A 13032-nucleotide genomic window follows, 5' to 3' on the forward strand; every position below is an offset into this window, starting at 1 on the left:
AGGCGACCGGATCATGTTGCGACGGACCGGCGCCGGTATGTTTGGGAAACTCGAGTGACTGGGAAGATGTGAACGAAGAGTGTTTAGAATTGAGCGATAGGGAAGTGTATGTTTTTACGAATGTAAGCTATGGATGCGAGATACAGAGTGCAAGCGAGACGAATGCAAGGGGGTGAAAGAGTATGTATATGAGGCGTGGAAGTTCGACGGGGCAGTCAGTCGCGGCCGGTTGGAAAGAAAGTGCATCACGGTGCGTTTTGGTGCTCCCTGTCTTATGTACGGCCCGGTGACTCGTGTACGTGACACTTTCTCACAAGTATATTATAGATTTCAAGTGTTTCTACATTCTGCAATATAATATATAAACTAAAAAAATTAAATTAATACAACTGCCTGACACTATACTATGTCCTTTATATGTGAAAATATTTAGTCATATACCCACAATCACCGATGGCGCAGCGGCTAAGTGCCCGACTTTAAAAACGCTGCAAACTGAACCGCGGGTTGAAGCCTCGCCTGGACTCACTGTTTTTTTTATTACAATAATTATATTTTTTTTAATTTCTAGCAAAATGACAAGGACCAGTATTTATTTAAAAGCACTTTAAACATAGTTTAAAATATTTTTATTCTGAAATATGTATAAAAAAAATTTTGGAGCAGTTTTCATCGCATCGTTTCTCTAGCTACATATATTTTCCTTTGCGGGATTGTTTGTAACTTTCTACGTTAAATGAATATATGGAGTTTAGTTTCAAAAGCCTTTATCTTCAATCATTATGGGTAGATTGCAGCAAATGTGACTGTTTGACGGTCACAGTCTCCTTTCTTATTTTGCTGCTTTTCCTTCCACGTTATTTGGTGGATTGCAGCAAACGTGATTGCTTAACGTACACAGTCCAGACATGCACAATAAGTGATACCAGTCATCAACGACGATAGCGATGAAGAATAAAGTCAGCAGACATAATATTTGCTGCAATCTACCAAATAACCATAACGATAGGTATTCTTAATATAAAGATCATGTATGTATTTAGTATCGAAGAAAACAAATAATCCTATCATTACTAAGGCACGTCGAAGGAGAAGCAGCGAAATAAGAAAGAAGACTGTGGACGTCAAATAGTCACGTTTGCTGCAATCCACCAAATAACGTGGAAGGAGAAGCAGCGAAATAAGAAAGGAGACTGTGACCGTCAAACAGTCACATTTGCTGCAATCTACCCGTAATGATTGAAGATAAAGGATTTTGAAACTAAACTCCATATATTCATTTAACGTAGAAAGTTACAAATAATTAATGTAATAGAAAAACAGTGACTCCAGGCGAGGCTTCAACCCGCGGTTCAGTTTGCAGCGTTTTTGAAGTCGGGCACTTAGCCGCTGCGCCATCGGTGACTGTGGGTATGTGACTAAATATTTTCACATATGAAGGACATAGTATAGTGTCAGGCAGTTGTGTTAATTTAATTTTTTTAGTTTATATATTATTTTGCAGAATGTAGAAACACTTGAAATCTATAATATACTTATTTAATAAAGGAAATACAAAAATTCAAAGTATGAGTTACTTTTTCACGAAAAAAAAAAGGTTTTTGATTTTTTAAACTACAGCGCACCCTACTAAAAAATTTCAAAAAAATGGTGGATACTACTTATGATAATATGTTGCTACTGTGAAAGGATAAATGTGGTTCCGTTAAAACTTCAATAAGGAAAAAATATTTTTCCTCATTTTTGATTTTTCACAACTAGGATACTCAACTCAAAAATCGCAAAAAAATCTCTAACACGCGTCCAGGTAAATAATATCTATCAGATTAGCAGAACAGCTGAACAATTAAATTTCTCTTTTGATTGTTAAGCAATGAACCGGAACATAACCAAGATCCAGCATATTAGAGGAGCACCACAAGACACACACCAGTGTCAGTGTGTCTTCGACCCCCTGATGAAGCTAGCTGCAATGCCTGCGAAACGTTGGGAAAGCAGTTCCACAAGGACACAACTTACACCCGAAAGCCTCAACAGTGAGAACTGTATCTAATTAGATTTTTTACAGAATTTTTGCACTTCATTAGACAAGGAAAATAGAGGAAGAACCGATAATCCGAATTTTCCATATTACCACCCTCTTGGTCAAGATAGAGGGTTTAAACTTGGCCCAGACTGTTGTTTCTTGACAAGTGAACGAATGGTATATTAGAAGTCCAAATCGGTCTAAGGGCACTTTTGACCCCCTCATCCTATTATACCCTTTCTCTACAGTTACAGTTACATACCATGCTCAGCCGCGACTAATGGAAAATCCACGGAAGAAATATTTTTCGGTCGCACCATAGGAACACCATTGTCAGTGTTGATGCCAAAAATCACCACAGTTCCTGCCTCACGCGATACCAGCGCAACAGTTATTCGCCATGTTAGTCGGATATGCAAAGGAGGTTTGAGTATTACAAATCTGGGAAAATACTCACTGAAGAATACAATTGGAGACGACGAACTAATAGTTACAATGAACAAGGAAACGTCATAAACCTCAGCACTGGTGGCAGATAACAACTAACGAGTCACAATGGCAGAAGAAAAAGAGGTATATGCTACTCCACCTCAAGAGAAAGTGGCAACAATACTGGATCCACATCGGAAATCGTACACACAGTGGTCGCACTAAATTGTAATTACGAGTTTCATTTTTTCTGCTTTCTTTTCACAGAAGGGGAGATGTTGGAAACCCAGTTGGATATACTGCCGAAAGGCGCTACTAGCGAAGGCGCCATGATTGCATCGCGAGTTGCATTATTTATACTCGGCGCCCACGAGGCTTGAGGAGACCCTCACAGTGGGTCAGTTCGAAGAGTTAGCTGTTCATTTGCCAAAAAATCAAATTCCTCATATCGATGTTTAACGAAAGTATATTGCTTTCTAAATATGTATCACATTGGAAAACGATGAATATAATGAGATATATTAAAAATTGTAGTTAAAACATGCATTTAAAGATCAAATTTTTATAAATACCATTTTTCATCGAAAAAATTCCTTTTTTTCGTTTTGATGCCCCGGAAAACCTATTAAACACTATGTGTCCATGATTTTTTTTTATAAATAGTATATGTCTATATTGAGAACGCACCTGGATTACCCCACCCCATAAGTTATTATTGTATAAAGCGTCGCGTGACACGCACTTCAGCGGCGATTTGCGTTGCACGAGACTCGTTGCAGACCACACTTTCATAGATTAATATTAAAAGAAGACCTCCAAGACGATGATGATTCATTATAGATAATAAATTTTAGATAAATAAATTAATACATTGTAAAGGTCTAGTAAAAAGTTTATTATCATTGTTAATAAGAATAATTGCATAGAGTTTTGTTTATTAATAGACAAATAATAAATAAGAGTTTATGAATAAAGAATAATGAAAATGACAATGCTTTTTTTCTTTACAAGCTGAAAATCCGTACGGTTAAGTTATTATATTTACTAATTTGCTAAAATATAACACTTATTTTTGTTTGAATATTGTAAATATTTTCAAGAAGAAAATAATCATATATTCTTCTTGTCTGATTAACTGTAATAAAATTCATTGATTCAAGAATTATGGATTACTCTATTTGTTTGAAAAGTCTGAATAGCTAGTTTTCAATTATAATTCACTATTCACATGTCATCGCGATTTTTAAGGCATTTTTGATGCTCTGACAAAAGAATGTTTCCAACAAAGATTAATCAACACTTCCTGTTCTACAAATTCTAATATAAAAAATTTTAAAAACATTTTGTTTGATAAAAAATAAGGTCACCTTGATTTTTTTATGGTCACTATATATTTTTTACTGAATAATATTATAGCTGACGTCAAGACAAATTCAACGACCTATATATTATTGTCCTTAAGTCTTGAAATAATGTTAAAACAGTTGTGAACAGCTAATTCTTCGATCTTAATTTTATTATAGATAAGCAGTCTTCGCGGCCACCTCATACTATATAAACACACTTGTTGCAAACCTTCGTGGTTCCAAATATATGTTTACCTTAATAGTTATTAACAATTCCATGTATTATTTAATACCCCTCGCGTGAGACTCAACACATGTATATTTATCACTTAAAAATAATAATAATTAATGTTTTCGAGGACTTCGAATAAACCTGTAATAACTCTTTTGCTCGTGCCGTTATTTTCCTACGTTCGGGGAGAAACGAAATCTCGCCTCGAGCCCTATTCGTTTATACCTATCCCCATCTTTATTCCAACTATACCTTCGCCTAACAGAATAGTCAAATCGAAATTGATGATAATAGGAAAGAGAATTTATTTGTAAAGACTGGCGTTAAGGTAGGTCCACATACGTACAACGCGCATTGCAGAACACACTTGAAAGGGTCAATTTTAATGGGACGACGCGCAGCTAACGACTTCATGCAACGTCAAGCCGAACACGAGCATTCTGACGCGCATCGTAGAAAATCGTGTGGCGCGTGTAAATCGGTCAACGGGCCCTCACTGTCGATGATACAGGAGCGATATCGCCGGAGTAGAGACGACTGTGTCACCCCGTCCACCATCGACAGTGATGGCCCGTTGATAGATTTATATGCGTCGACACGGTTTTAATAGCGCGATTGTTCAGAGCGGCACAGCCTTTCATTTTGTGCAGCGAGAGAATTACCCTGTATATACTTTATTTACGAAAATATTATAAATTATTATAAACATTACTACTTACTTCCATTGTATTAAGTCAGCGTCGAGGCATGTCCCGATTCGACAAGAATATCATATAATTGTAGAAAAACCAAGTACTTTTATAAACCTAAGTAAACAGTGGACGGGGCTTTCCTTTTTTCGTACATTTACCTTTAACACAAAGCTTCAGGTAACTGGGTAATTTATTTACCGAAGGAACAGTAAGTAGAGACGATGACTGCTGCGCTTTTTCTTGCCGATTCTCTACCTGACTATTACTTCAGTAATAAAATTGACCTGAAATTTTGTGTTAACAAGTAAATGCATGAAAATGGTCATTCGAACAAAGTTATGTACACGTAGGTGTAGTAACAATGTCATAAAGCAAGTGATAAATGAGTATGTGGCTGTCATATATGACCATACAATCTCTCAACATTTTCTCAATAATACGATTACATTATATAATAATGTAAATCTTTATATATAAATATATATTATATTTATACTATTTTAATAATACATATTCAGATGTTATTAATCCATTCAGCGGTTTATTTTTCACTACGGATGGTTTAATTCAAGAAAAATAGAAAAGCTCTTTCCAATTTCGTCAACGATGCGCGCCGTTTCCCTTTCCCCGTCTTCACGAACATTTGCACGTTGCAAATGCGCGCCGAGTCGTTAAAATCGACCCTCCTTGAGGGTCTTGAGTGGAAATTCTGTTGCATGTTGCTTAAATGTGGACGGGATTTTGGCCGCGCGCCGTGTTGCTCATGTTCGACTTGACGTTGCACGAAGTTGTTAGCTGTGCGTCGATTTATTAAAATCGACCCTTCCAAGTGTGTTCTACAATGTGCGTTGCACGTACGAGGACCTGCCTTTAGGCCACTTGATTTAAAGGAATATGGACATAATTTTTTCAAATGTTTAGACCCTAGCACCCCTTGGTCAAATTTGCAAAAAAACATTTGTTTCTAATTTTCCATGTTATGAAAATGATATTTCACTTTAAACAATTGATTCGAATGGGCCAGACCTTCTAAATGAAAATAAATGAAAAATTGACTCAATGTGATAAAGTTTCCAAGATAAAAATGCATAAGTGCACCCCGGTTTCACGAAAATTACAAACTTTGACGGTCTACAATTTCACATGGACTACGACGTGTTTCATTTTGAACACAATCCCTGACATCGAGTGCAAAAAGTAATCGATTTGGCGTGGAATAACCTTTTATTACATTTCAAAGAATTTGATCAATAGTAAACATTATAACTTGTGATTAGAATGTATTTCATTTTTTCCACATACTATACATGACACTTTTTCAGAAGACATTTGCTGCATGATAATGTTTAACAAGTATGTTTGATTAAGAGTTCATCGTGTTAATTAATAATTTATTAAGAATCTTACTCATCTTCGTAGAATTTACTCCTGTAGAAATTATTCTCAGAATATTAAAAATTGTCATCATTGACAATCCAACGAATGAAATCGCACTGTATATAATTTTCGGACTACGCCAGGTAAACCTGATCAAATAAATGGACAATATAGACATCATTACTTTTAATCATTATAACATTGTTTTATTTAGGCTTACGGGAATTGTTCAAATATACATGAGACTTTTATTGTACAAATTTATTGGACGAGTATTTTAGTAAATTTGTAGTGGGTTATCCTTTTACATAATATTCGTTGAAATTTATGTACCCTCAATGAGGGAGTGGAAACCAGGTATTATAAAATTTCTTTACTATTAGCAGTTTTTACACATATCTCCATGGAACCATAAAACGCCTGATTCACTTGGTTGTTACATTTTTTATCGAAATGTCGCCTCACAAATTAATATCGAATAAGTGTTTTAAATTGAAAAACATATGGTGTATCATTATAAACAAATAATATAGAAAATGACGGCGGAATTTGGTATCAGCATTGGACAAGTGAGTTGTAACCATACAGGTTACATAATATACCAACGCGACTTAGTGTAGTAACTCTCGTAGACAGACCGAATCCCCACTACCGCCACAGTTTTGCGACACGCAAGCGCTATGTGGATCCACGAACGTCGTGCGAGGATCCAGGAAATTCCTGCGTCCCACCTAATTACCGCGAATGCGTGCGCACCGATCCCCACTCAATCACAATGAACGGAAATCGATGCGAGCCCGTCGATCATCACTCTACGTCTGGATTCGAAAAAATATAAAGTATTTGAAAAAAGTCTCCGAACTTTTGCGACACCCTGTAAACTGCAGGTACGTAGGAAGTAGAGTGACCGCCCTACAGATTCGGCTTGATTTCCTCACTTCCCATAAGAAATAGATAAAAAGCACGGTTACAGAATTTGTGTTTGATCTGCCACTGAAACAGGCGATTGTTAAATATTATGCCTTGAACACAATTGAATAATGCGAGAAACACATATTGATAAAATTTTCTCTAACCGCAGTCGCACGTGATGTGTTGGTAAGAAATTCCATCTACAGGATGAGGAACCTAACTTGATGATTTCAAATGACTTGTAAGTTACTGCTGTACGAACAAATGTTACAAACAAAAGTTATTTGGTTTCAAGGCGAACGTGTATTAAAGTAATTATTGTTTTCTATATTGTTAATACATACAGTTTTGAAGTTCACCTCGATTTTCATACATGGAACAACCTTATCTTTTTTTACAGAAATTAAGTGAGCAATAAAAATTAAGTAACCAAGTATTGCGGCATAATATATTTAAGGTGAGTATTTATTATGAAAACTGTTCCAATTGTTAATCGTTATTGCTGATACAGACATGTAAGACCTCTTTCACACGACGATACGTGTATCGCGATTGCGTATGATGGATACCGATGGTGAATGTATTACCTATAGAAGCGTTCAGACGGCGATTCTAATCTAGGCGACTGACGTAACATAGAAGCAAATGATACAATTCACTCTGCAGCTGTAGTATCCTTCAGTTCGGTCATCACGTCGTACAGAACTATTCGTATAGAATTATTCAGCATATAGAGTGCAACATTCGATAACGATAAATTTATCAACCATAGTACATAATTTTGCTTCACTGTGGGACAAAGGCATTCTAATTATTCTGACAAAGTGACGAAAGCAAATTCATGGATAGAGCTTCAATCTCATCCATTTTCTCAAAAACAGAAAAATATTGTTAACTGAAGAACAAATGATCGACACCTAGCTACCAAATTAGTCGGATACATTATCGCATGAGGAACTTATTGCGTGTACGGTATACAGGATGAATCGTACATTCAAAACTAAGGCGAAGATCAAGAATTATTAATTGTTGAATTGCGAATTATTAATTGTTGAAAATACGAGTGAAATCGCGTAAAATACGTCTGATATGGCGGGTTATTCTACTTAAGAGAATAGAGATGAGTTTTCAATTATTTGACGAATTCGTTCTATTCATTTGATTTTATTTCATTCATATTAAATAACAATAAAGCTCGATCCACACTATCAATTCGTTCTCGGATCGCTCACGCTCCTGTTTCGGTTCGATCACATCCATAAGTATCCACGCTATCGGCCGCTCATGATCACATACCTCAGTTTATTTTTCACCTTCTTATTATCAAATTCGTAATTAATATTATCCCATTCAATGGCAGTATTTTCGGATGACGAATTGGCTATAATTGCTGTCGCATTGGACGAAGAAGATAAGGAAAGTGGAAAGTATCAAAGAAGAGAAAAAAATAGGTCAATATGAAATCATCCCAGTCTGATGGTGAGAAAAACTGAAGTGGAATATTTCGTATTATATTCCCATTTAGTGGATGATGACGACAAATTTGTGAAATATTTTCAAATGAGTTCGGGTACATTCGAAATGATATTATTCAAAATTGAAAAAAGAATTTCCAAAACAAATGCTGGATTTCGCGAAGCTATTTCTCCGAGGGAAAAATTAATTGTATATGTTTGAAATTCGTCTAAGTCGTTCGCGCACCGACGCGCGGCCGAGGTTTCCCGAGGTTTCCCGACGTCTCGCGAGATTCCGCCGCGCTCCTCGTTCCTGGAAATATTAGGCGATTCGTCGAAATTCAATCCTGGCACACACCTGTATCGCGCGATGGCTCACCGCCAATCACCGAGTTGTGCGAAAAAGGACTCTCGGTGTTCGAGGATTGTCCTACGTTCTCACGCGACAATTTGCACGGGTCTTACGTCGTTGTCATAAAGTTCCTATTGTTGCAAACGGTCAACAATTCTTATCGTACACGCAGCGTACGATATACAACGTTGTATATCGTCAAATAAATGTTCTAAGTATTCGGTCAGTCATTGTAAAACGCGTGTGTTTTATTAGACTCGAGCAAGAGTCCTCCTTCAACCTCCACGCTCAGCACTGAGCGGTCCCAGCAATTCAAAATCGAAAGCTATGGCCAGCCGCCCGTTTCGATAGAGTATGCCGAAGGTAAATATTACATTTTCAAATATTAATATACTTTAATGAATACCAAGCACATCACAAAATGTGAAACTAACATAGTTATCCTTAATCGGTATAGATAGAACAGATCTGTGTACGCCACGAGCAAACTCGGCTTCCATTAGAGGAAAAAGTGGTATAGGAGAAGGGTCTCCTACCACTTGGTAAATTTATTTCAACCGCTAAAATAAGTGTTAAACCGAATGTTAATTTGTCCTAAATTAATAAGTGGTAGGAGGCCTTTCGCCTACGCCACTTTTTCTCCTAATAACAGCCGAGTTTGCACGTCAGTGGAACAATCGGCAAAATAGCCAATCATATTTTCTCGCGTTCGTTATAACATATTCACATTAAGAACTGTTTGCTATAGCATTAGCTCGTTGTAACATCATTCGTTCTAGCATACCCTACTGTATATAAAAGAAGTCCTGACTAACTCATCAACGCACAGTCCATACCGTTGAATCTAGAAATATGTAATTTTAGGGATAGCTTTTCTTTAGGACGTAGGCATTCACTAAGAATGAATTTTTCGAAGTTCAACACTTAAAAGTGTTAAAGATAGGATAAATGAAGAAGGTTGTAGGAATATTCAATATCTCTTACTCCCGATGAAATATTCCACTGCTTTTTACTTTAGAATACTACTTATACTGTTACATACAAATTCCTCCCGAAACTTTGTATAACCCTTTCGAAGCTGGAGTCACATTTGTTTAGTCTATCTGGCGGCAGCTGCAGCGACATGGGGGAGTCATGATTTCGTAGAAGAAAACTCTCCCGCAGGGTAGATTTTCTAGAAGGACCTCTCCTGCAGAGAATTTTTCATGCCCATTTATAGAGCATCAGCCCCACCACATTTTTATCCTACTCTTTGGATATAAACAGGGCTGTTGAACTAGGGTTAGTCTCGACCAAGTCTATGTGAATTTAGATCGAGGTAATGATGTCAAGTACAATTTTAACAGAGAGAATTCGAGTAAAATCTGGTACAAGTCTTTCAAACATTAACCTACAAAATAAGTCGGAAACTAGCAATACAACCCACAAAGGACATCTTTACCGCTCGAGGTGTATCGAATTTAACTAAGTTACGAGGCCAACTAACATTCCTAGTGGTACCCCGTTGATGAAATAAGCATCGGCCTATCCACGAGTCACAATTCCCTATGTGGTACCCCGGTGATGAAATAAGCATTGGCCTATCCACGACTAACAGCAATTTAAATAACCGATCCTCGGCTATAATAACAGCCGGAATCCTTTTTAGCCCTTGGCTCGTAACAATACAAATGCCTGAAAGGTAATTTCAGTATTTTTTGAAATTTCATCGAGAGGGGGTGAAAAGGGGTAAAATTTGTTTCTATGCATTTCTCAACATCTCTCAATCCATATGAGATATTCAACTACTGTTGCTTCAAAATGCTACTTGTACAAATTCCTAAAAATTAAAATATAGTAATAGTGCTTTTAAAATCAGTAAAATATTTATTTGAGAGCATAGAACTTATGTTTGGAGATTTGTATGTAAAAATATCAATTTGCATAAACATCCGCAGTTAGTTATAAGCAAACATTGAACAGGACATAAACTAAGTAATAATGGAATTATCATTCGCATTAATAACAATAAATGACAATAAGTCTTTGCTAAACTACAAAATATAATATCATAAAGGCCAAAATATAATATCATAATATCTTGGCCATATTTACTTCCCCGCTTCTTGATATTCGAAAAATCGTGGATGGGCTGCTAGAGTTGAGAAACGCGTTAACAATCGGTTCAGTTCCAGACAAATTCGATATCGTTCCAGCAAAATATTATTCTCGAGGATCGTTGCTAGGATCGATAGAACCGAGGTTGTAGCGTTATCCATAATGTAAATATGTCCAATCTAAACCATGGAATAATATTTATTCGAACTGAGAGCGGATCGATAGTGTGGATCGAATCTAAATCATCAATCGATCCCGAGCATCAATTGCGAATCGACTGTTCAAGTAGTAGGACGCATCGTTTCAGACCAGAGTTGCCAGAGATAACGCCTCCAAACTCCAAGCATTGAACCTGCCGAAATTTTATAGAGATCTATCATGTTTCGCGTAATCAGACATGTGTACTCTGCACACCACGCAAATATATACGTAATAATATAAATATATACATATGCACAGATTTTTATATTTATGTTATTATGTATACATTTGTATTAAGTTGGTATGTATATATTTACAGTAGCAGCTCGTTTATTGCAGGCTCTTTTATTGTAGCATAGGAATGCCCTTCGCACACACGTATTTCTCACACACGTGCACGCACCCCTCTCTGTCGCCCAGCAAGGAAGAAAAGGGGTACATATGGTGTGGCGTTTAACTCGCATATTTTTCGTCACAGAAAGTGCTATAAACACAATATTGTTTTAATACAATGTTGCAATGCTCGATAACTTCCGTGAATAAACTTTTTTGATATCTCTAAAAATAACGGAGATATTAATAGTGGTAACGGTGATTGAACAGTGTGTATATCCAGCCCACCCTACATGTAGCTATGTCGAACAAGTGAACGAGCAATTAACGGGAAGATCGCGCGGGTGATTGAAGCTCGCTTAATGCAGTATTCCTGCAAATTTGGTCCTTTACTACAGCCCCGAGCGCTACAATAAACGAGCTGCTTTAGGATTTATATAGGGTGTTCCTCTCGCTGCGTAAATCAAAGGCTGTGCCGCTCTATAGAATCACCACGTCGACACGTGTAATCTGTCGACTGGTTCTCATTATCATGACGCCCCGGGGCCAAACACACACACACTGATACGGCGGTTCTTTAGAGCGGCATGGCCTTTGATTTGCACAGCGAGAGGATCACTCTGTATCATGACGTCGCTGCGGATTTATATCATTAATCGCCGCATGGTGTGCAGGGCGCACAAGGTTTGACTGCGCGAGACATGACCCCTAGATTTCTAGAAAATTGTGCCAAGTTTATGGTTTGCAGGCGCTATCGTATTTTCTGCGTGTTGTACCCATATTTTCAGGAGTTATTAGCTTTGAAACGAAACGTCAAACGTAATATCCTCATTCTTGATTTTCGTCCTAGTCTGGCGTGTAGAATCCACCTTGTGAAAGTGTCCGACATATTCATTAACACCCTGTAAAGTAATATTTTATAATGAATAATTAAATATCAAAAATTAAATTTATAGTGTGTAAATATGATAAATGCAATTTAATTCTTTTTCCCCATATGCTCGTTGTACTGTGCGACTGCGAATAATCGACATTGCTTGTCCATGCTGATACCCAACGGCGAAACAATACGAGGATACGCAACAAATGGACACCGCAGTTTATTGGTTATTAACATTGCAGTAATATTGTAAGAGCTTACAGCAGATGATATAATTTTAACTACTTTAAATATTTCAGATGCATTTATATTAATTGGCTGCTCTTTATATTATTTTCAATCCTCTGACTGCAAGTACTTTCAGTAAATTTTAAAAAGTATAATTCGTACATTGTTTTACTAAATTTGTATAGTACTAGTACCATTATTACACGCAACATAACAATTGTTTACACGAATGAATAAAAAACTATTTCGATGTTTCACGATTGTGAGATATTTCGTGGATTTCGCATTATGCCGCTGTATGTAAGTACCTCACAATCATTTCCTGCATTGAAGAATATAATGTATATAATGTTCTTTCTTTTTTTAGGATGGTTGTAAATAAATAAACTGAATTGTTTCTCTGCGAACTAAGGAAACAACATTCAATGTTTATTATCCACTCTGTTGTATAATGTCTTATAATTATGATTTCT

General features: G+C 36.7%; 1 protein-coding gene across 1 annotated transcript in view; it reads right to left on the bottom strand.

The window, feature by feature from the left end:
• The window catches only part of LOC107189521 (gustatory receptor for sugar taste 64f), a 63475-nt gene that overhangs the window by 25230 nt on the left and 25213 nt on the right, over nt 1-13032 (bottom strand). Inside the window, exon 5 of the mRNA XM_015578075.1 lies at nt 6133-6251. Coding sequence (XP_015433561.1) covers nt 6133-6251 — 119 coding nt within the window. The remainder of the gene's footprint in view (nt 1-6132; nt 6252-13032) is intronic.

Source organism: Dufourea novaeangliae, unplaced genomic scaffold (assembly GCF_001272555.1).
Source record: "Dufourea novaeangliae isolate 0120121106 unplaced genomic scaffold, ASM127255v1 scaffold164, whole genome shotgun sequence".
In the NCBI taxonomy this organism is placed as follows: Eukaryota; Metazoa; Arthropoda; class Insecta; order Hymenoptera; family Halictidae; genus Dufourea; species Dufourea novaeangliae.